We start from the raw sequence: 25,682 nt of genomic DNA, 5'->3' as shown, positions 1-25,682 counted from the left end.
GGATTTTTATAGGAGTTAAATGGAAATAAATGAATGTGTTATCATGGGTGCAGTGGTGTTTTCCCAGTTTCCACTATTCCCAGAATTGAGTTGTGCAAATATAACAAATCAGAAATGGAGGGGAGGAGTAGGACATGCTGGTACCGTAATTTAAACACATGGTCTGTGAAACATTACTGTGCACTGTTTTTACATCTGTGTTATCTTTACCTGTTTTCATTGCTTTGCAAAATTGACCAGCAGAAAAGTGAGAAAGTGTTCTCCAGTATGAAGGTTTATGTATAGTCCAGTATATATAGGGCAGTCTTTACTATGCTGTTCCATGTTTTATAAATAAATAGGCTAAAAGAAAGAAATAAAGAAATCATGCTGTATGTGGCATGTTTCTCAGTGGAGCAGAATATTTGAAAACATACACAACCAGAGATGCAGTGTGCTTACAGTACCTTGCTGAGGTTTAAACCCAGCCACCAAACAGTTTAAATCATTGGTGCGACAATCAGAGGGAAGTCACGTTTATCCAAAACACAGCCCAGTACTAACCACTGGGCTAGTAGTGAAGAAAATTAGCTCTATCCCAGACAAAACCAGCACATATCTCTATTAAATGAGCTGTATTGTGACCCTACTACAGTGTGTCTGTAACTCTTTGACCTGGAATTGTTCATGTGCATGTTTAGAGAGAGTAAAATATATATATCTTAAAACAGTTTTAAAAACCAGTTTGTGGTATGTTCTACCTTATGACAGAAAGTACCTTCAGTGATTAGAATGCGATAAGTGATTCTATATCAGTAATTGTTTTGGTGACTACTGTCCCATTTTATGTTCTTCTGAATTTAAATGTTGTGATTTTGCTGAAGTAAATGAAAATGCATGTTCCATGTAATCCAGAAAAACTTAATTTTAAGGATAATTAATCTAAGAAAAGAATGGTACCAAGTTAATGATGCGTTGGATTCGAATTGATAAAAAAAATCTGAATATGAGTTTCAGTTGATACCAGTTCTAAATGAATGGATAACTAACTTTGTTGTCAATGTTCAGTGTGTATTGGGAGTTGTATTTTTGTCAACATGTACTTCTCAGTGTTGCTTAATTACATAAAGATAGCATTGATGCTTGTTACGAATAACCTACATTTGTTGTTCATTAGCAAAATATGCTAATCACATAGTCAAAAGGTGAAGTAATCATTCGTTACACATTTGTATTTTCATTGAATTGAATACATTTATGAATGACAGCGCTGAACGTACTTTCCATTTTTTTCAAAACAGAAAGTTAGGCTCTGCAAAGGGCTGGGTGGATTACTTGGCAGTTTCACTGTCTTCATCTTTTCACGTTAGTTGAAAGGCACATCACTTTTACATTACTGCTTTAATGTGAATGATTACTTAAATTGCCACAGAGAGATTGTTCAGTTGTTAGGGGTGAGGGGAGTAGTCCAGCAAATAATCTGAGTACATGGTCTATGCACAGCAAGTTTGGAAAGACTAGTGGTTACTTACTAACCAGCTCATTACCACTCCCTAAGCACTGAATATGAACTCATCATGCCAAGGTACTGGACTGTGCTTGAGATTCCAGACATAACTGGCTTTGTTTGAAAGTCTGTGAAGTCACATTTAAAAATGGCAAATAACTAATCAATGAGAAGAGGGAAGAGAATGTTTAATTCAAGGATACAAAATCTAGTTATGGTACAACAGTCTAGATTACGATATTCATGATGAACCTTATCTCCCGCTCTGATTGCTACAGCTGTTGGTTGGGAAAGTGATGGTAGCCAGGGTAAGGGTTTGAGAATCTGACATACAGTGATGCTTGGAGAGAATCCAAACGTTCTTGTTTGGGTTTGAATGTGGCTGTTGTTGGCAGGCTTAACTTTTTGTTGTTAAACTTTCTGTGTGAGCAGGTCATTGCTGTGAATGCATGACTGTCCTAACTCTCGCTTTGTTTTGTCTTAGTCATATTGATCAAACAACAACATGGCAAGATCCTAGGAAGGCCATGCTCTCCCAGATGAATGTTACAGCTCCCACTAGTCCTTCCGTGCAGCAGAACATCATGAACTCAGCATCGGGTAAGCAAAATCTGTATTTATGAAAAAATCATACAAATAAAGAAACTACAGGCTATTGTAATTGGGGAAGAACATTTAAGAAATGTTCTTGTAGTTATCCTGGTTTAAAACTTTAAATTTGTTCATGTCTGATGCATCAAGCAAGAAGCTGATACTTGAAGTAAGAGATTTTTTATAATAATTGTGTTTATAATAATCATGTTTTTATAATATTTATATTTATACTGTAGTTCTTTGATTTGTGGTTTTTTTTCAAATGAATGGTTCAAATTTCTAAGGAAGCAGAATTTTTGTCTAGTTTCTTCTGGCCAAAAATGCTGTTAAATTGATAAAGACCAGAATTTCCATTAAATTAACATCAATTTACATTAAAGCTTTTGTGCTTCTGCACTGTTCTTCTGTCTCCCCTTACTCACTGACCGGATGTAGTACACTGACATTTATTTACATTTCCTACGTTTATTATGAATATCTCATTTTTTCCTGTCTTCTCTAAATGCATCAAGGGAACACCTAGAAAATCCTGTTTAGAAGCAGAGATGTTTTGGTTTTCCTCTTGTTTTTCTATTATTTCCAAAATCCAGTATCATAATGATTATTTCTATAGCTGAGGAAGTCTGATGTCTTTTCCTGGAATACAGAATTGTTTTCAGCTGGCCTGGGGGGACCATCACTAGGTAGCAGTAAAGTGTTCTTGTTCTTGCTATAGAACCTGCTGTATGTTTTCAGAGCTCTCTTGTCCTTATTATGCAGACAGCAAGCAGATAAATTTGGTGCCATGTTAGTTTGAATGCTGTGGTCTTTCCCTTGCTTTGTCACCTTCTGTCTGTCACGGAGGTTCATGTTATATTTATTTTCTCACAGTCTGATTGTATTTTGTGTATGTCTGCTGTTCCTGTACTACACAAAGGTTATTTCTCTGGTGCTGCTCTTTGTGGTCCGTTTAGGCAGCTTTGTTTCATGCTGCAATTCATGTGCTGCAGACAATACTGAAAGATTAACAGGCGTGACCAAACTGTGCTGTTCATGACTGAGTAGTAGAGGGGAAGTTAATCAAACTTTTTGCTGGCTAGGCCAGGAGACTGGATTATCCTGAAACAAATGAGTCCTGTTCAAGTTCAGGAAGTCGTGATTCACAGCAATTAAGGTCTCAGGCTCTTATATGAAAATAAAATAGCTTGATTATTTTTTCTGTAAATCTGTCTCAGGAAATCTGCAGCAATAGAGATGACATGTTTTTGCAGGGACACTTCTGAAGAACAGAGAATAGGAGAAAGGAAACAATTCCCTTGGTCTATCTTGGTTTTTGGCTTATCTTGTTTGTGCTAAAACAAGGTGCTTGCTGTTTCAATATTGACATAAATTCTGTATTTTCAGTTAACTCCTCAAACCTTCAGTTGTACCAAGAATGAATAGGAAAAAATACTGATAGTAAAGTAGGATTCATTTTAGGTACTTAAAAAGAAATTAAGAGTCTTTAGCAAAAAAATTACCTTTAATTGTAACAAGGTAACAAATGAGAAGAGAACCTAGCAATCAGCACAGGAGGACTATATTTGAAAGAAAATAAAGAATTTACATGTAATTGCCTGATGTTTGTGAGTGAGTGGTGCCACATAGATATTGTTGCTCATGCAATAAAAAACAGTTCAGATGTTTAAGTGGGTTGTCTTGTGATTTGAGAAAGCTCTTATTTAAATACAGGTTTATTCAACATTTATTTTTAATTTCACATATCATACTGTGTTGAATATCAACTGAAAATCATGTAAAGTTTTTTTCCACCAGTGCTCTGAATTGGATAAAGTGCATGAAGAACAAAGAACTTCTCTGTATACTGAGTTACATGTTTACATAGTGTTAGGGTTTTTTTAAGCTTAAATCAGTTGAGGTAGTATGACTTGGAACTGGCTCTTTGGATGCATCTGCTTACCCTTATTTGCTATTAACAAAAGTCTACTTGGAATTAAATAATGATGAACCTGCATGTATTGGGTACAGTTCTTTTTCTGATACCTGATTTGGCAAATGTTTAGTACTAACTTTAAATTATGACTGTATATTTATTTTTCGTAAAGTCTCTTATATCTATTTTTGTTGTTTTTTGCTACTGAGTTCACGGTAGCTTATGCTTCCATGGTGGCCTCTTAAAAAATCTTTGAGAGAAATGGAAAAATCAAGTAATTCTTGTACCATTTCAGCATAGTGGAACTTAAATCTTAGTGTCAACGTCATGGCTATAAGACTGCTTAATGTTCTAATTTGGATATTCATCCTCAAGAACTGGGAAATAAAGCTGAGACCTTTAAGACAGAAGTTTCCTGTTATGAAATATTGCTGGCAATGAAACATGCCCTAGTGCTATGAGAGTCTTTCATGAAAGATATGGGGAAAAACTGAGCGTAAGTATTGTGACAGCTGGAGGTCACTGACTTGCAAAAATAGGTCTGAAATGCCACAAGGAAGAATGTTTTGCTTTCTGTATAGACCTTGTGTAGTGCTTGTTAATTGTAACCCTTAATCAAAGTTACTGTCCGAGTTTTAATGTACCACCATAGGAGCTTGTGAGTAAAGTTACTGTGATAAAACGCAAGAGAGATTTTTGGGAGCTGTCTCAAAAGTCTTTAGGAGCTTTAACTGTTTAGCCAGAATTAGAATTCCCATCATTAGCTAGAATTAAGAACAGGAAAGCAAACAGAAGAGGCAGAGAGAGGAGACCTCTGAAAGCTGCCGTGTGCATATTGGAGATAAATCTGTTGTCTTTTTGGATAAATAGGGAAAGTAGAACCCAGAAAAAATGGGAAGAAAGCATAACTAGAAGGTGTCATAAGGGTAAAGGCAAGTCAAAAGATTGTTTAAAATATAAAAATGGGAAAGATGTAGTTTAGCATGAGGTTGAAATTTTTAGGTTGTTTTAAGAAATTCCATCTCTTCACGCACTTGAGACTGGATGAGAACCCATGTATCTTTCTGCATGTAATGTTCCTTTGAGGAAGTTAATAGACATCTGATCCAGCTTTATCTGTTCCTGGCATGATTTTGTGAATGAATTATTTTTTGAGTTTTAGTTAGCATGCTACCTTTACGAGAAGGCATCAGAGTGAAAAGTGAGGGTTTTTTTTTTTTGTCTCAGTCCTGCTGATCTTAGCTTGCTACACATAATCAACTAAAATAATTTGGGCCATATGTATGCAGAGAAAGCAGCCCAGTGCTCTTTTAGATGGCATTTGTTGGTTAATCTTCTGCGAAATACAATTGCATATTCACATCAATAGTGGGAAGGAAACAATCCTGTTAATTGTAAATATCCCACATGTATATAAAAATTATTTGTGACTGTTCTGATTTTTTGTGTTGTTTCTAACCATTTTTTCCCTGAAGGTAATACAGAAGAAACTATGTTCTTCTGTCTTCATTTAAAACAAACAAACAAAAAAAAGTAATAATAATGGTACATTGTTCTTCTGAGGAACATCACCTACACATCTCTTACTGAGGTAAAATTATACATTTGAAAATAAACAGTGGCTGTTTCTTACACAATTGCAGTTGATATAACAGAGGTGGGATAGTAATTGTAGTTACATACTTTGGTTCTTCAGATGCTTTTACTTTCTGAATCATGTTTGACAGCACTGCTTACTTTAGCCTCTTCCGCTTGCGCATAGACCTTAGATAATTAGCTTTGGAGCAGATTACTTGTCTTTGTCCTCTTTTGTCTTCAGTCTTATGTGGCAGTTTTCAATTGGGTTTCCCAATGAGAGTTTACTGACCTAGTGCAATTCTTTTGTCTCTTAAGGTGAGACTGTAGTGCCATGTTAAAGGTTGGTAGGAAAATGAACACTCAAATTCATAACTTATGGGTGATAGGAGGGTAGGAAGGAATATGCCAGTAAATAAAACAAGTTCTAGCTGTTCTCTTAGGTTCTTGCTCACTTCAATTAGATGTTTCTCCTCTACGTAACCAGTCTTACTACAAATTCTGCTTTGTGTACAGTCAACACTATATACAATCTGTTGTGAAAATCAAGTTTCTAAGTATTTCCATGACAGTAATGTTCATTGCTTTCTTCATCTGCAAAAAACACCCCTTTTTAAATAGTGTCCATTTGTAATTTTTACTAATTTGACAGGATAAATATCTACTCTAGGTAAACTTTGTAGACTTCGCTATAATTTTAAAAAGTTTTGGAATTACAGTGTCAGTGCATGAAGGGAAAAATTTCAGCTGTCACAGAAAAAGATTAGGAAAGTTCTTGGAGATCAGTGTTTGTATTAGGTGAGGTGATTCCTGTTGCTGAATATAGGTGTTCTAGTTCCTACGTTGTCTATACATATTCTTTTAGTATATAGATACAGCTTCCCTCTAATATGCATTGACCTTTTGATAAAATATGGCTTTATTTACATTTATTTTACAATTAAATCTAAGAAACTGTAGGGACTTGGAAGACTCCCTGTGTATCCCAGTATAATTGGAATCTCTACTAAATTTTTTCTTTGTTACTCTTGCTGTTGTTCTCTGCCAGCAGCAAGCTCTGCTTTGCATTCCATGTTTCATGGCATATGAGAAGGTAAAAAAAATCTCACAAAATGTGGAGACGTGCACCAAAGAGACATGTACACCAGCTTTTGAAATTACATGTTATTTATATTAAGTTACACCATTATATGAATATTTAGTTACAGAAGAATGCCTTATCAGTAGTTATGTACAGATGGCTTACATTTGGAAATTGGAATTTAAATTTTTTATGACTTTGTCCTTAAAAGTACCACAGTGCAGGGTGAGTTGCCTAGAAAGGTTGTCTCTTCCTTTGCAAATAATCTCATAGAATTGTAAACTTATGATTGTGATAGTGTTCTGTTGACCTAAGAAGCACCAAACAGAACTGGTAGGAGCCCATGACACAGGGATATTGTTGGTGGGCAGATTGGAAAAGTACTTGAAAGATATTTTGGTACCTAGTAAGCAGACAGAATCTAGTTCAAGGAATAACTTGAGATAGAATCATAGAATATCCTGAGTTTAGAAGGGACCCACAAGGATCATTGAAGTCCAACTCCTGGCCCTACACATGAATGTCCCAAGAATCCCACCATATGCCCAAGAGCATTGGGCAAATGCTTCTTGAACGCTGGCAGACTTGATGCTCTGACCACTTCCCTGGAGAGCCTCTTCCAGTGCCGAGCATACTTGGAGGCCAAGGGACTATTCATAGCCTCTTTAACTTTTAGGTCTATGTGTGTATTCAGTGCTTTATTTAAAAGTTTGTAGACTATGGCACTCACTAAATGGGCTGTTTTCAGTAACAGGATCTGTCCATCACACCAGGCTAGATGTCTGGACTAAATGGACCTTTGGTTAGACCCATCATTGCTGTTTCTGTATCACATGGGCTACAGTAACTGTGGAAATTTAGTGAGAAGGTCTGAAGAGCAGCAATATAGGGCTTAGATAACTGAAGTCACAAAAGCTAATGCTGGAAATTCTGTTCTTATTGAGCCTTTTGGGTGAAAAGGGGCATGTAATTGTGAAGGAATTTTCCTAGATGCACTGGATGAATGTACCTGCTATTCCTCAGCATGGTTTTCCGTCTTTCCTCTGGTACTTGCCTCTAATACAGTTTGTCAGACAACCAGTTAGAAAATCAGACTTCTAGTTTCACAGTTACTCACAAAACCCAAACAGGAATTACAGAAAGCAGTACTAATCAATTTTTGAACTACCATTTCAACATGTAAGGATGACAGCAGAAATATGAGAGCAGTTTGTTGTCCAAGAAGAAAGCAACGCTGTTAATGCCAAAAGTTTGTGTAGAGAAAAGTTCTGTTTCTGCAGTCATTGATGGCACTTAGCAAGGAAGGTTTGCTGCTGTGACAGCCAGGTGAGCAGATGGACCTTTCCTGTCCTGTTCCACAGCTGTGCATTTTATTTGGAAGAAGAACCTTGCCCAGGTTTGTCTCCAGTAAGCTAGTACTCATCAGATCACTGAATCTCATAAGTAGTATTGTTCCCAGGTAGGTGGACTGGTCAGCTCCTGGCAACCTGCTTCAAAGGCATTTTGTTCTTATTTGTCACGAAGGAACATGCTGGACCAGTATTGACTTCAGTGTTCAGCAGGACTGACACCCCAAGGCTGGTTTTGTTTTTCCTAGAGCCAGATGGGTTTTTTGGCTTCGCAGTTCAATAGAGAATTTCTTGCTGAGTTTCTCCAAGTGATGTGTGGCTTAGATGGACTCTGAAGAGAGTGATAGTGAGAAGGTCTGCCACATGGCTAGTGTGTTGGCTTAGCAGTCAAGGAGTGTTTTCGGTTCTTCATTAGCTTCTGCACTTAGATGATGGGGGCCATGTCACTGTGCTCCTGTGCCCCAGTTTTATAAAATACCATCTCACTGATTATCTGGCTGGTCTTTGGGTATAACAAAATACAGGGTTCTTTGCACTGGAACCTTCCACTCTGCATCAAAGTCCTTTTGTACAGTGAATATGTTAGGAAGTATCGTCATTCTTTCTTGCCTGTTCTGTTCACTAGCTTCTGATAAAAGCTGAGGTTCTTGTTACTTGTATGTAACATTTAAAGTTTATGAGCATTAGGAATGAGAAGGAAATGTCCAGTTTTCACTGTTTTTCCTCACTTGAAAACCTGTAGCTCTAATGGTTGACTAGTGAAGTTGCTAGAGAAGGGCATTGTTTTCTGAGCCAAAATGAAAGTTTAAATTAGAAATGTAGTTTGCAAGGGATCTTCAAAGACCACAAGAAATTCTTGTCCTGGTTATGCCTTGAGATATTACTGGAACGCAATCAAATTATTGTTTTACTCTTTTTGATGTTTCTCCAAGAACATCTTTTGAGATTAAGCAAACAAATCTATCCTGCTCCCCAAGTCCCTCCCAGCTTTAGACTGAATTTTTCAGAAGGAGCACAACTTCAGAACAAAATGACAGTCAAGAGCTAATATAGTTTGAAGATGCATATAGGAGGTATTTATGAGATACATATATTTTTGTGTGTATATCTGAATCTCATGTGTGAAATTATGATGTTTGTGCATACTTAGTGTATCTTATATTATACAGAATAGTCTGTTAGTCCAAGTCTAACAGCCAGATAGCTTTTGGTAGTGTATTAATGTATTATACTGAAGAAGTGTGGAAGGAGAGTTTGCAATAGGACAGCTTGCTGCTGCAGCAGGTTTTGTTCTAATTTCTTTTCTATCCTTAACATTGTAGTGGATCTTTTGTTATATAATTTTAGGATTGTACTTAAATCTAAAATGCAGGGAAGATATTCCTGTATCTAATTTAGCTATTTTAAAAAATTAGTGTCTGTGTGAGGATAAGAATTCAAAACTATATGTTTTTTAAGCACCTGCCAGATGAGATGAATGTAACTTTAAGAACAGTTTTCAGTCTAAGCAAAATACAGATGAATGTACATATAGAGATGGTTTAAGAACTGTGTAGGAATGAAAGGTGGTTTCTTGAAAGCTGCTGATTGGAACATAAGGGGAGCCCTCCTAAGGTCTGTGTTCAGACATTAGCTGTGAACTCCACAAAACCATCACCTACCTGCCTTTTAGCATTTTTTAAAAGCAGTTTTCCCTGTGTGTGCCTTTCTGCTTGTAGAGGTGTGTAGCACTGCTGTTCATAGCACTGTGTCTCTGGCTACTCGTGGTGTCTTCTTACCTTTGCTTTGTCATTGCTTGTTTGCCTGCCCTGTTCTTCAGGTTTGCATTTTTGCCTGCTTAAGCCTTTCATGTTTTCACAGAAAGTTATGAGGTAAAGGGAAAATGAGTTTTGTCACATTTTTTAATTGTTTTTGAAAGAGGAATATTTCAGAATCTCCTCAGTGTTATCGTGTTGCTGCTGCTGTGCTTTAATCACTAGATGAACTTTCTTATGAGAAGTAGAATATGTTTATTCTTCTTTCTCCTGGTGCTCATGCTGGTTTCATTCTGGCAGGCTTGACTTATTGCTGGTTTTATACTATAATGCTATATCAGAAGGAAGTGTCAGAAGCATATGAAAGGATGCAAACAAGTTTTAAAACTAAACTCCAAATCCTAAATCAAAATGATAGAAGTGTTTTCTGTTCCTTGATTTCCCACTCAGCACTTCTTTGCCCTTATCCCAGAAATGTTAGACATGAGCTTGAAACTCTTCTGTTTCATGTACTGTTATATATGTAAAATGTTGAAATTTTTTTTAGATCAATTTCAGCTGGAGCAAACAAGAGCCCGCCATCAACTCCTTCCTTCTATATTGCAGGCCCACTCCCCGATGGATGGGAACAAGCTATGACCCAGGATGGAGAAATTTACTACATAAACCATAAGAACAAGACCACATCTTGGCTAGACCCAAGGCTTGACCCACGCTTTGGTAAAAGTTCATCTCAATTCAGAATTATTGATTTGCGTCAGTTCACTCAGCTTTAATTTTGCAGGCCTATTTTCAAAACTTCATAGTACAATTAAAATATATTTTAATTTGAGTTATAGAGACCTTATTTAAATAATAATTTTTTTAAAGATAAAAACTATAAGTATATATCCTTCAGGACTGTATGTTACCCAAGTATCTAATGCTACGGGTTGGTATTTTGCCATATGATCCATACAGTTCTCAAAAGTGGTGACATTCAGAAATTACTTTATTTAGAGACAGTTTCAGCCAAGCTCACTCTTCCCTTTAAAATTGCAAAACTTTACCACAGAAGAACCTTTTAATTCCCAAACAAATATTTGCTTTCCTTTGTGCTGTCTTAAGAGGGCATTGTCAAATAATAATTTATGCTGTTTAAATTCACTTGAAATATATACCAGCTTATAATTCCAGCTTGTCACAGTGATGATCATAACAAAACCTTCTGTTTTAAACAGTACGGTGAGAAATTAAATTAGTTTTGTTGTTTCTACTTTAGTAATCTTTTTGTGGGGTAAAGACTATGTAATATTGGAAATAGCAATAGTAAGTTAAGTGAAGGATCACAAAATCTAGATGTAGAAATTCAAAGAAACAGAACTAATATGTAATTTTTTCAGTAATGTTTTTGATCCATATTAAGAGCAGAAGTGCAGACTTTTCAGTAAAATATTGGCACTGATGACTATGAAAAGCAATCGTGTATAATATGAAGACTCTAAACTAGTTTCTTAGATTGTCCAAGTAATGTATTTAAAGTAGCATTACCATTTCTGTTTTTGTATAAAGCTGTGACCTGTATGTGTAAGCCTTATTAGCTGTATTAATTTGCCCTTGATTTGTTTTCCCAATAACTTACTATTTTCAACTCCTTCAGATTGTAGTTATTTTTCCAGAGCCATGGAAAAACAGTAGGGAAAAAAAAAAAAAAGAAGATATCATTGTGGTTTTCAGGCTTTACTTTTGGACTCAGTGCAGCCAAATGAAAACAGTGTGCAGATCACTGAGTAGGTCAGGCTGAGGGGATACAAAACCTTTGAAGCTTTACAGGGGTTGACCTAACAACAACTGTGGGCCCCTTTTGGGAGAGGCATTAACTCCATGAATGCCGTATAAATACAGAGCTACAAAACTCAACAGTCACTGTTCTGTTTTGTTTTCTGACTTGACTGTTAGAAATTCCTGCATTTTTTTGTTTTTAGGCTTGAGTGTGTACTTAAAGCATCCATTTACTCTTATGGAGAATACCAGATTGTCCCAGTTTGTTTATAAACTGCTCACCAGTTTGTAGACAGGTTGAACCACTGTGCAACTTGAGTCCAAAGGTGGGGCGTCAGCTTTGGCAACTGTCCATACTGGCTTTAACACCAGCCAGAGCTACAGACCTGTTTGCGTGTTGCAAGAGGTGTGTGTGGGTAATTTGCAACTTCACAATTACTTAATATGTGAATAAGGCTGGAAAGGAAGCAGTCATTTTGAAAATCAGTGTTGCCTTTTGCAGTCAATTATATTTACTCAGGTAATCTTGCAGGGTATCTATTTTTCTTTACATGTATTACTTTACAGTTTCCAGTGATGAGCTGGAATTAAAAAGGAGTGTGAAAAAGGCCTTAATTGACAGAAGTCATGAGATGAATCTTGCTTTTCAGAACTGTTTTGTACTCCTGTAAATAGAGTAGTCTAACTGTAAGGGCAAAAGCTACTTGTCTTGTGCATACTGAAACTCCATCAAATGTTAAGGCTGTGCAGTTAAAACCGAAAGAAGTTAGAAATGTCCAAAAGACTGATTAAGGGTTTCTTGCTGCATAGCTTCCCTTTTTGGGCCCACTGCGTATGTGTATCCCAGACAGGCTTGAGTACATGCCAAGGCTCTTTATTTTGTGGTTGGACTTTTAATCTGTTCCAGACCTTTTCAGTCAAAGAGCTCAAGTGTAACTGAAAGGGGCAGGAAAGGAGAAAAAAAAAAAGCATGTGGGCTCTTCTGATCTAGAGTGATGGCAAATAGAGACAAGCTGCTAGCTGCTGTTGAGCTTGAAGAAGTTTTCCTTGAAAACTTAAGTTGTACCCATTGTATTGTGGTTTATGTTTTTATCGTTTGAGCCAAGAAAATACAAAATCTTATGCCTGTTGCTTTCTCACTTGTGACCTCCTTAAGTCACTCCAGTCATGAAGAAAAAAAATCTCTTTGACAGAGTTAACTTACTGGGCTTTGTATTTATTTATCATGTGGAGATCCTCGGCAAATATGCACTGTGACACTAAATAGCATGCGAATGACTCAGAAGTTTACCTTTCTATGCTTAATATAGATTGAAACTCCTGTTGGGCTTTCCCCCCCTTTTCTGTCACTGTGTTGTAATGTAAGGGCTTGGTTTTCACTATTTTTTGACGAATAACGCTTTCAGAAGCAGAGTGAAATCATCTTTGTCATGTCGAAGCTTTTGGTTATTACAGTTATATTAATGTCGATTGAAAATAAAGGAGAAATTAATTTCTTTCTTGATACTACCACTTTCACCAATCTTAAGAACCATTGAAGAAAACAAACCTATTGAATGGCATGTGCAAACATACTCTTCTGTTCCCATATTCAAAACCAGAAGGTATGAAGAGTTTTTGCTCTTATTGCTTCTGAATTGCCAGCTTCCATGGAGACAGCCTTTAGATCTATGTTCTTCATCAGATGGAAACTTTGCATTCATCTTTATTTTCTCTAGTAAGTGTGCATATACTTCTTTTTCAAACAGTGCTCTGAATTTTCCATTATTGTGGCTAGAAAAGAGAAAGGAAGGAAGATCAGTTTGAAAAAATTATTTTAGGTGGACTGACTGACTTGGTAAGGCAAATTTTGGTGTTGCATTCATGCTTTTAAGCAGAAAATAAAAGAATTTAGTTAATATGGATACTTTCTTGGAGCAGACTTTTAGAAATAAATCAGATAAGAGCCCCTGTCAGAATACCCAGCTGTGGAGTAGGCTAGGTCTGAAACCTGAGTTGAAGATAAAAACTTTGTTCCAAGACTCAGGTCTAACATCTTTGAACTGAGATTGAGGTCTTCAGCTACACCACTTAAATGGCAGTGAAGTCTTGTAGCTCAGACGTTTGTCCTCCAAGTGTATGACATATGACTTAAAAGCAGTTTTGCATTAGGAGAGTTCACAAACTTTCAAATCTAGGAAAGAACTGATATGAAAGGAGGGTCTTTTTAGCCAAGCACAGGCAGTCATAAAAGGTGACATGGGATCAAACGAATGGGAATGGGGACGGGGGGGTGGTCCTTAGGCCTGTGTCAGCAGAATTCTTGTCTAGTGGAGCATCTGGTACAAACATGCTGTCCTACCTTCTCAGTGCCTTTAGAGGTCTCAGAGTAAGGTGCTTCAAATTGGCTTTTTTTTGAATGTGGAAGGTGGTTTTTTTTTTTCTTTAAGGTAATTGAACTGTCAGATTGAGCTCGTGTTTTGGACTGTTTTGTCATTTCTGCTGTTGTTCACTGGTCATTCTTCACAGATTCTTCTGGATTTTTAAGCCTTCCAGATAACTTAATGCATTTTCTTGATAGTTGAAGAACATCTGGATAGGAGGCAGGTCAGCTATGCATTCTGAGTGGCTGGAGTTGGTGAAGTAGAACATCTGCTTTTTCTATAAAATTAAATTTCCTAGTACCAATTGAAGTTTGGAATCGTTCAACTTTATTGCTACAAGTTTCCAAGACTTGACTTTTGTATCAAATGCCGTTGAAGGGATTTTAACTGTTACTTAAGTTAGCAGATGATAGGACTTGGCTTTAAAATGCAACTTAAAATTATTTGCCTTTTGAGGATACTTAATTTGTTAACTTCAAAGATGGAACAGCAAACTTGAAGTGGGAAAATTCTGGAAACTGACAGTTCATTTCTGTCTGAGTTGGGTTAAGTCTGGTTTAGAAGCAGAAAGTACTCCATTAGAGTAGTCAGACAAGTGTCTGCGAGGATTGGAGTAAAGGAAGATACTGTTTCAGCTTCCTTGTTATTTTATTCCAGACTTGGGTTTTTAAGAGTTTGTAAGTAGTGATCATACCAGTGTTACACACGCCCAGTCTTCCTTCTGTTCTTTCAATTGTCGAAGGTGCAGTAATGGGGTATGAAGCAAAAGATGTGACCTCAGGTTGAAATCATTGCCACGACTCACTCTCTCACTCCCACTTAGAGATTATGTTAATGTTCTTTGAAGTTCTGCATGAATTTCGGTTGAGGGGGAAGGTATGGCAAGTCAGTGTTTAATATTATTATGGAAAGTGCCATAGGGGCTCTCTGTACAGTAGGTGCTTGAACTGCACAAGTAGGAAATGGAGTAAAACTGATGATGACAGTAGGACTATAGAGAACGCACATCAAGATTTTCTGCTTTCTTTTTTATGTAGTGTAAAAACATTACACCTTTGAAACAATCAAAAGGGCTTTGTTTCAATTAAATGTACATGTAATTGAAACGTATTTATCATTTCTATTTTTAAAAAAAGGCAAGCAAACACACAACAAGCTTGTAATTCACTTAAAAGCTTAAGCTTCAGAGCATCTGCTGTTTTTTAAGTATCAAAATTAGAAGGAAGTATTCCATAGTGTTGCTTTCTTATCCCTTTCCTGTCTAGCTCTTTGTTTAATATATGTGTCTTCAAATTGGTTTGCAGGAGCCTTTCCAGATGGAGATTTGTGGACAAGATAGAACGGGAACCCTAGACTGAAAAACTGGTTTTTGGCCTTTGTCTAGTCAAAAAGAAAACCAGCCAGACCTTGTGTCTGGTCATAGTAGCATTTCAGACTTTTTAAGTTCCAGATCTGCCTTCCATTTTTGCACAAAAAGCGAAGTATGAGCCACAAGTGGTTTTGATCTGCAAATGCAATGACATACCCTCTTTACATACTCCTTAAAACAAAGAGGATTTGACTTATCTAAAAGGTCTAGTGGTATTAGATTTTTCGTTTCCCTATCTCTGTTTTTGCAGAAGAACAGTTTCAGGAGATTATTTAGGATGGGGAAATGTCTTATTTATTTTGGTTTGTGTGTCAGAGAGTATGTACAGAGGAAGCAGCATCAGTTTTCAGTGAACTTTCTGTGAAAGTGAGCCCGTTGCAAATCTGCAGAGATAGATGAAATTTCAGTGGTAAGCATCACTGTTAATAGGCAGATGCTGCTGTTATGGTAGTGCTGATAAATACTTATTTGTTGTGCACCATTGTATCAGACAGTGAAATCTTAGTTTGTTTGAAAGCAGGGTGCATTTATATCTCTTTACTCTTTATTAAATCTGTCCACAAGTATTATGTCAGGATGCAGTTATCTACTTAATGTAGAATATTTCTATACTAATAAATAGGGGGAAAACCAGAGTTTTATTAAGGATTTATCAAGGTAGTAGGTTTATATAAGTTTATACCTGTTTGGGGTTTTGTTTTGTTTTCAGAGTAATTTAGCCCTGTTTTAGAAAGGAGATTTATTGCTAATGATGTCTGTGTGCCAGTAAAAACAGTGCATGCTTCCAGTGTTGTGCTAAGCAGCTGTGATAGTAAAAGGAAACTGCACTCCTGATAGGTATGTTTTTTCCACCATATCCTTCTAATAGTACAGTTTGCACTTCTCTGTTAATGAGCATACTGTGTTAGAAGTTGAAGGTGGAATCCTTTTGAACACATAATTTATTATATGCAATCTAAATATATATATCTCCAATAATTATATATCTCTATATCTAATCATATATGATCTTAAATTCAAAGAAGCGTCAGGTTTTTTCCTCTTTGAATTCAATCATGTTGAAACACAATTGCAGTTTCTTATAGAGAGAAATGTTTCTTGACAAGTATACTGTTGATTTTATTTTTTTACGGTAGTTTTCACTGGATTTTTTAATTCCTGTTTAATCATTTCTAATGGGTTTATAACAGAGATTAAAAAAAGATATAGATGTACACGTGCATATACATAGGGCTTGTTCCCTTAAAACAAATTGAAGGAAACCTGCATTAAAAGAAAGGGTTTTGGCCTCTTTAATGCAGGAAGTATTATGTGGTGATTAACCAGTAAAACTGTTTGCAGCTAATACCCTTATGTACACTCCTTGCTGATTAAACTTTGATCTAAAATGTGGACTAGCTTTCATTAAATATATTTTTCCAGATACTGAGTTTGACAGACATGGGGCCTTGGTGAGCTCAGATTCCTGCTCTTCTGCATTTCTTACATACAGTTTAAACTGAGATGACATTACATCACATTTTCTTCCCATAATCTGTCCAATGCAGTGTCTTACGTAGTTCTCCTGTAGTACTAATACTTAGGGTGTCAATTGCATTCTGTATGAAGATTTAAAAATAAAGTCAAATATTTTAAAAATCGTATTGCCTTTCAAAATTAAAATTGATTTATTTTTAAAGAGTGGAAAATGTTTTGTTTTGTATGTGTACACTGACCTGAAGTTCCTAATAGCTACTTACTTTACTGCAGAATCTCATTTATATTTGCTTTTCTGGCTGGCATACACTGAGTGAAAGTCCTTTATAAGTATTGCTATTGGGGAAAAATCCTGATACAGCGTTTTACTCCAGTTTAGTTTCCAGTGTGTTAATAGTCTGTGTGCAGATGCTATGGAGTGTTAGTGGTGATCAGTCAATCCACTCATTGCACCTTGACATTTTACAATAGAGACAGAATTTTAAAAACAATTACTTAAATTAATTTAAATTGTTTTAACCAGCTGGTGCAATAGTGTTAGTAGAACAAAAAGAAAAATACTGATTTCATTTGAGTGCAAGTAAACAGTAAATGTAGAGTAACCAATCTGTAGTTTGGATATGCTTCTGTAATAGTACTTTCATTGGATAGATCTTGTTTTAACCAAAATTCACGGCAGGAATGTGTGAATATTTCTTTTTACCTGACTAAGACACTAAGATTTGTTTGTACCCTTAAGAGAGCAAAATGAGCCCAGAGTCCGTTTCAGGTTTCCCCCAAAGCTGAAGGATTCTAAGCTCCAGGATTCTAAGATTAATCAGAGACCGAAAGCAATGGAATATTTTATTGTGCTAATTTTTAGGTTGGTTTATAACAGCGGCATTATGAAACTGCAACTGGGATTTCCTTGAAGTAATAGACAATGCATTATAAAGAATGCAACCCAGAAACATTACTTATATCTTGATTAAATAACAAATTGTTGTACCAAGTCTCTCTTAAAAAGTCACTTGGAACATGTTTTTATTACTTCTGAGGCTCACTCTTTCAAATCCTGCTTGTAATTTTTTTTCTTCACAGCTCTTTTAAATGTAATCAAAGAGAATTTTTTGCCTTTGTTGTAGTTGCAAACTAACACCATGTAAAACCCTGACCATAGCCAAAAATTATGCACAATGACAAAAATGGTATCTGGTTCCTAAATGAAACTGAAGTGGACGAGTTCTCTTTTTTAGTTCCCCCAGTGAAAACATTAATTCTTAATACTAAGGACAGCCAGTTATAGTATGCTAAAATTCTGAGCTTTTTTGTTGTTGTTTGTTCAACTAAATAATGTCTTTAATTTTGCAGATTAAAATTAGGTTTAGCTTTGAAGGGTGAAATTATAACGAAATTAAAAAAAAATCAAACATTCAACTGTGCCTATTAATCATTAAGGGTGTAATCTCTGCATGGGATTCTCCATAGGGCAAAGAAAGTGTTACTGCAAGCTGTCACAGCCCTGGGACTTGCCATTTTCAATTGACGTCGGATCTTGAGAGAGAATTAGCCTTTTATGTTTCAGTTGTTAACAAGCTGCTGGCCTTTTTTCTCTAGCACCAATGCCTGGTAATAGTTTCTCCCTCTTGGTTTTGGTTTTTGAGTTTTGTTTGTTTGTTTCTTTTTTATTTTTCATGTGGTCTTTATCATTTAGACAGCAGTCTAAACTTGTTTTCAATAACTGTCAGGTAGTATCTGCTGCAGTACAGAAGAGGCATTTTTGCTGTTGAGTTTGGACAGTAGAAGAACATTTAATGTGTAGCATTTGAAGACCACTCATTTTCTATTCTTGAAAGCATATTGCAGCACTTACAATTGACTATATCCTGCAGATTGTGAAGCTAAGCCATATTATAGGACTACAAGATCTTTTTTATTGTCTTAAGTTGCCTGTGTTTTTTAACTTGTCTGCCCCTCCTCCCTCAAATCCCCCTCTTCTAGAAAGAAAGACTTGTTTGTTCCTGCTCTGCCTGTGAGGTCTTTGCAGCCTCCGCTGTGTGGGTGCAGAGCCCCTTATTTAAATGCTTTCCATAGCCATGGAACATAAGGAACAGGATGCATTAGAAAACTGGTAAGTCCTAGCTAATAGATAAAATGAAGCTCTTTACCTTTGAATTCAAAGTACTTAAAAAGAGCTGTGCGTGTCAGCATCATCACAGACCCATGAGATGTGGAAAAAATAAAATGTCCTTATCTGAGATCACATTGATAAGCATGTTCTTTAGAGTGCAGATCTCTGCAGTTGCATCCGTGGTAAGTAATGGAGAATTAAGAATGTAAAAAAAAAACAACCAAACCACCCACAAAACAAACAAATAAACAAACAAAACAACAACTTCAAACAACAACAAAAAGCTTTAAACCCTTCTTTTTTCACTACCATTGAAACAAGATATGTTTCCTCTCTTTTCATTAAGTATTGTATTGGAAATGATAAAAATTACATTCTTCTTATCACCAAGGTGGCTGAAAATCACTGAGTGTAATTACTGCTGGGTTTTTGGTCACTGGTTCTTCACTTGGATATGTTAAATCAATGAAATTCAGTTAGCTGCATCTTCTTTTAATATCCTGACTTTTAGTTTATATTCAGGGTTAAAAATAGTTCACTCATATAAAAAACATCTCCATGATCTGTTCTGAGGACAGTTTAAAGTTTTATCAGTTTGAAGTCTTGCATTTTCATTCTTGAAATAATAAAATGTTCAGAAACATCCTTTTAATGGAGACCTGATCAATAATAATTTAGAAACTGGAGTTATAGGTTCAGTTTCCGAAGAGTTGCCAAATCATCTCATTAAGTTTTCCTCTAATATTTATTGATGAATATTAAGTACACACCAAAGTCTCAGTATCTTATGATATTCCAGTTTTAGATACGCTTTCAGCTACAAATTTACTTTAAAAATAGACATTAGAAGGCATTTTGGGGATCTAGGATGAGGGATTAAAACAAAAAATATCAGAGAAACATGATTTCTTTCTTATAGTTTTTGTTGTGAAGTCAGTAGATGAGAAGAATGGAGCAAACAGTGGTCAGAGAGAACAGGAATAATACATGCAGCTGTCAGAAAGATACACTTATGTAAAATATGAAGCATTTGGCATGAGCAGGAAATTATTTACAAAACTACCTATTCGTGGAAAAGAGACCTAGGGAAATAATACTTGTATAGTGCATTCAGGAAAAACAAAATCATAACATATTGAAGGAATGTTACTGATACTGCACTTAAGTGTTTAAGGTTAGGCACTTAAATTTTTATGAGGTTATCTGTAATATGCCTTGGCTGTGAATACATTGAGGCAGGACTCCAAAACCTCCAAAACCAAGATATGATTATATCTTTGGGGACTAAACCGCAAAAGCAGCCTTTTTAACCAAAAGAAATTGACATTTTTTCAGCTTTGGTTACTTAATTTTTACAAACTAGGTAGTCTGCTTTTAACTTAGATGTACTTCTTTCTGGTGATTGTAATTTTCAAACTTTCTTCCCTCATGGCTTTCTACTGTAACTGACCTTCCATCTTGTTTAATAACAGGGTTTGAATCCCGGAACTTCTGAAGGGTAGCACAGACTTCAGATGGAGTTGCAGAATTAACTAACAGCAGGAGAAGGCTGTTGTTTTCTGTTGTTCCCTACTAACTCCTTCATTACTGCTTTTAAGTTGAAAGAGGGTAAGATATATAAAGCAAAAGGCATGGTCCTGGTTCCAGACTTGAAAAGAGAGAAAGAAGGACATATGTTCCCCATTCCAGCAATGTCATGTCTAGCTTGTCTAGAACTGCTAGATGGGCTGCATTTCTTTTTGCATTGCTTTCTCTATCTTCAACTTTGCCCTGATTTGGTAACTGTAGGTAGTCTTAATTGCTGTCAGTCTTCCAGCAAACAGTGCCCAGTGGAGATCCTGGAGCATGTAATTAAAAGTTCGCTGCCCACATCCTTACAGGACAGCTGTTGAAGCTGTTTGAACTTCTGCTTAACATTTTCCAGTGTCTTGGGGCCAGTCTTCCTGTTGCTGCCTTAGAGACCACAGCTTGTATAGGATATCTGGTTAATTAGCTGATTCTGGTCAACTTCTTCCTAAAGTTCAGTTCTGATGGGGAAGTGATGCTGTGTGTCTCGTCCATGCTGGATAAGGATGGGACTCGTGGGTTAGAGTTGAACCTCTGGCCCTTGGTATTCTTTTTGTTGTTTCTGCTTGGCATTGGAATTCAGTTTCTATTCCTACTTCACTGGTTCGCTTACCTTTACAGGAAGTTTTATCTTATTAGTGATCATATGTATGAAACTCTCTCACTAGTAACCGCATAAAATATTATTTCAAATTACTTCAAGCTATTTGACACCATTTAATTTTGATGTGACTCATGAAAATGTGCCCCATCTGCCCATTAGACTGTTGACTCTGTGCTAGACCAGTGGATTAGTTGAAAGTTGGACTGAAGAGTTGAGTCTGTAACTGGTTTAGTCTTTTTTTTTTTGACTTTCTGTTATCACTCCAGTTAGTATATGACATTTGTTCTTCATATATTACCTCCCAATGGAAAGGTGAGCTGTGGCAAGGGAAAAAGGGAGCAAGGCTTATGGACAGTGGAGACTGAAGGGCTTTTCAGTGAAAAGTTGATACCAATTCTTTATGAGATAGTTGTCCTTTCTTATGGCAGTTATAAGTGTTAGTGTTCCAGAAATTCTCTATATGAGAACATTTAATCAAACTAATTCAACAGATGGTTTTCTTTGCCCCAAATCACCCTGTCATCCTAAAAGAAGCTCTCTCCTTTTTTTTTCTATGTTTCTATAAACTATAATCCTCATTCCCAGAAAAAAATATAAACCTCTACCATTCTCCTATCACTGCTTTATTCTGTAGCATTTTGTGAATGTTAACAGATTCAGGCTATTACAGAAAACACAATGGAGAGTTAATTCCAAAACTGAAAGCCCTTGAAAATGTTGTCCTTGCAATACAGTCAGCCTTTCCCAGCCCTATGTTTTGCTATGGGAACTCTAGTCCCTCCATTGACTTTAACCATACTGGTATCATATGAGGGAGAAATCCGGCCTGTCAGGTAGATGCATCCCAGTCATGCATTATTTTATAAAATAAAATTGTCTTAGACCTTGATTTTATGGGGGAAGATGGGTTCTCATTGTCCATTAGGCATAGGAAGTGACACTTTTTCTTCTCCGCTCCCGAGAAAAGATGCATTGCATACTGCTGTGGGGTAAAAGAAAATGAAGCAAAATCTTTCCTATGTTGATGTCAGTAGTTATGGCTGTATAATTCATCTGCCATTTTTGTACCAGCTCTAATTTTGCCTGTCAAAAAGCTCTAAATAAAGTCTGTAACACTAAAAGCTTGATGTGACATGGATGTGAATGCTTGTTGCATGACCTGCACTGCAGTGGGAAGAATTTAACTTCCACTTAAATTAACCTTTAACTAGATGTAGTTCAGTATAAGTATGATGACCATTGTCATTCTCTGTGTTCTTGAGTTTAATGATTCTAAGATTTCACATGAATAAAAAAAGTTATACTATTCGTGTCTAAAGTGAGAATAGTTTATTAGAAAGAAGAGAGATCCTTGTAATTCGACTTGAAATATTTTACTACCACTTTTGAATTTTTCACCAGCTTATATATTTAACTGTTCTCAGAAGCTTTTCGAACAAGTATGCATTCTTAAACAGGAGACTATTATGTTAATTTTACACACGTTGATTGCTCACACATGTGAGCATACATTTCACACTTTGAACATCAGTGTAACTGCATGTTTTGCACTGTCATGGCTTGTCATATAAATTTTTTACTATATGCCTTTTATGGATAATACTTTCCTTACCTGTATTTATTTGAGTTTCATTTTAAATGTTTATTGTTTTGGTTCCTTAGCCATGAATCAGCGAATCAGCCAAAGTGCTCCAGTGAAACAGCCACCTCCTCTGGCTCCTCAGAGTCCTCAGGGTGGTGTGATGGGTGGGAGTAGCTCCAATCAGCAGCAACAGATGAGACTTCAGCAGCTGCAGATGGAGAAAGAAAGGCTGAGACTGAAGCATCAAGAACTGCTTCGGCAGGTGAGGCCACAGGTTAGACACCTACTTCCACTATTTCTTTTGTATGTTATGTTTTGATTTGGCTAAGTTGTTGTTTCAGTGAGTCTTAAAGACCTGTGACTGTACAAAAAGCTTTGAGACCTAGAAAGGTCTGAATTCATGCTCTTACTTATACCAGCTTGGTAGTGAAAATGTCTGACTTATCAGACTGAAGGATTTTGCTTTCCTTCCTCATTCCTCCCTCTAAAAGAATTCTCTGAGAACAGGTTTCATAAACCAAAAAGGATGACAACATGGACTGTTGATGTGATTGGATATTCCTCTTGAGGATATATTTCATATTCATTGAGTTCCAAGTCATGTAAAAGGCAAAAAGTTGGTTCCCACAGCTGCTTTGGTTTTCCCTTTTAAGTGGAAGAAAGTCTTCAGTTTTAGAACCTGTTGTAGTCTGCAATATTTTGAAGTATTTTTAAAGTTCATATAAGATTCATTAAGGGGGACACCTTGTTGCCAAAATCTTGCCTGTTCAACAGTGGAGTGAGCATGGAACAACTGAATCACTGCTGTGTTTTGAACCCATGGTTCTCTTATGCTGAAGAACTTCAAACTTCATAATTAGGCTACAAGCTATTCTTTTCAGTATTTTTCTACTGTATGAATATAGCTGTAGCAGATGTTAAAGTGTAGGACTAGACTTTCCAGTCTCTGGATGTTGAATTCGGTCTTGACCTCCTTTTGACTCTAAGCCTTCTGCTTCGATTTTTCCATCTGAATGTTTTAAGAGTTGCTACCATCTGTGCTAGATACCTAGGGTATTCTTTGGGGTTTTGACACTGCCAGAGAAAGCACTAATCTTTTCTTTGAGGAAAACCTTCTAAAATCTTATCCTTTTCACTTTGGGTGATGGGCCTTGTATCAGAAGAGGATAATATCTTAATGTCCTCAAAGACAGCTTTTCTCTTTCTTCATCACCTGCAGTATTCTGTCCTGGATTCTGACTCCCGTTATCCCCTTTGTAGTCAAGGCCTGTTTTGTAGGAATCTTCAGCATCTCTTGGTGTAAGATGGGTCATCTTTACAGCCGTTACTTTTTATAGTACTCTAGGTAAGAATACATTGCAAAGGTGGTATCAGGACTTTCTCTCTGCTTAAGCACCTGGGCTTCTGCTGTTCCTGCTTTGCAATTAATCCACCAACAAACATTTTACCCTGCGCTAGCATGCTTCTAGGTAGGCCTTCTAATTGTCTTCTTGCCTCAGTTGTCATTGAGAACCTGACTAACTTTGGACCAGGTGACAGCCAGTTTTCTTCATGTTGTTCTCTCTAGTCGTTAAGCTTATCTGTCAAATACTCATCCTTGGTAAATCTGTGAGTTTTGTTTCACTGTGTCATGATTTTTATAGTTTCTTAACTCCCTTATCCTGTCTCATCTGGCCTGTCTTGGGGGCTTGATACTACAAGATGGTGTTTGTAAGACAGCCTGCATAGGTAAACCATGCAGCTAAAGTAATTTTTATCCATCTTATTTTTACTCTTAGGCATTGCGGAATATCAATCCCAGCACAGCAAATTCTCCAAAACATCAGGTAGGCTCTTAACTGATGTTTCAGCATAATTAGAAAAATGAAAGCATTAAATTAGGCTAGCAGGGAACTTTTTGCTACATGAAGGCATTCTAAGAACAGAAAAAACATACAAACAAAACCGAGCTCTGCCATGCGAATTTTTGAACTACTTTTCTGGTCGTGACCCTAAACACTGTTTTTTAAGAGTGCTGCATTACCACAACTTTATATCAATATTTAAGAGCAAATGAGGAATTCATTGCACATTTTTCTACATTGAAAACAACCTTCTTGTTTAGCATTCTTGAGGATACTGTTATTCCAGTCCCATTGTCATCAAGATGTGTATTTAAAAGAAACTATCTGAGGTAGTAGTTAGTGACTTTTAAGTACTGTTCATATGAATGTTCTTATTGGTTTGTTTAAACAGGTATGATCTTAAAGAAGGATATCTGTAATCAGTTAATAAAAAGTCACTTGAAATATTTATGATTTTTAAACATGCAGAGGTAACAGAATTACTTAATAGATTAGACTAACAAAATAATTGCTATGCAATTATATAATACATAATATGTAACTATTCCATTTTGACATTTAGCAGGCTCTTTCACAGGTACATTTTCCAAATAGGAACAATTCAGAAAAGCCTTTCAAGTTCAGACCAAAACAAAATTGTTCAAAATGTGAAGCATAATAAACAGATTAATGTGATCTTCTTTTAGTTTCTAAAGAAGTTGAATGTGGAATGAATCTCTGAAAGGGTGATTTATATGTATATTCAGAGAACTTCACGTTTGCTGGTGCTAACAGTATTCTTAATCTGTTAGTTCTTAGTACAATATTTATATTGGCTTGTATTGTACTTTGTGTTTTAAGAACAACTGTATGCACTAGGCAGGAAAAGCAGAATAAAAGAAAGTATCCTGTGTTTGGAAGCCATGGTGTACTATTGCATACCACAAAATTTGTATGTTACTAGTTCGGAGAAGAGGAACCTCAGACCTTAGAAATAGTGCTGACATCCTGGAATAAATACTTTGCTTGGCAATACCAGAGCAGTTCTTAAACTGAAGCATTTTAATTGAGATGTAATAACTTGATTCCTTTACAGACCATTAACCACATAATGATCTTGGCAATCAATATTAGATACTATTCTAGAGGAGAAAAAAAATCCTAAAGAATTGTGGATATACAAGAGAATAAACAAAGGAGGACACTCCTCCACACCAGTTGGAAACACCTTATCTTCTGGCATAATTAGGTCGTTCAGAAGGATTCAGGAGGGATGT

General features: G+C 36.3%; 1 protein-coding gene across 4 annotated transcripts in view; it reads left to right on the top strand.

Moving 5' to 3' along the window:
* Nucleotides 1-25,682, top strand: part of YAP1 (Yes1 associated transcriptional regulator) — a 93,278-nt gene that overhangs the window by 49,813 nt on the left and 17,783 nt on the right. Inside the window, exons 3-6 of one of the 4 annotated variants that reach the window (XM_051780184.1) lie at nucleotides 1,971-2,086; nucleotides 10,358-10,471; nucleotides 22,663-22,844; nucleotides 24,361-24,408. In XM_051780184.1, the coding sequence (XP_051636144.1) occupies nucleotides 1,971-2,086; nucleotides 10,358-10,471; nucleotides 22,663-22,844; nucleotides 24,361-24,408 (460 nt within the window). Of the gene's footprint in view, nucleotides 1-1,970; nucleotides 2,087-10,357; nucleotides 10,472-22,662; nucleotides 22,857-24,360; nucleotides 24,409-25,682 lie in introns of all 4 variants that reach the window. The other 3 variants (XM_051780183.1, XM_051780186.1, XM_051780185.1) reach the window with 3 other exon arrangements.

Source organism: Manacus candei, unplaced genomic scaffold, assembly GCF_025592945.1.
Source record: "Manacus candei isolate 608988 ecotype Guabito, Panama unplaced genomic scaffold, ASM2559294v1 h1tg000014l, whole genome shotgun sequence".
NCBI classification, from domain to species: Eukaryota; Metazoa; Chordata; class Aves; order Passeriformes; family Pipridae; genus Manacus; species Manacus candei.
Note: the sequence above shows the minus strand (reverse complement) of the source record. Positions and strands in the feature narration are given on the sequence as shown.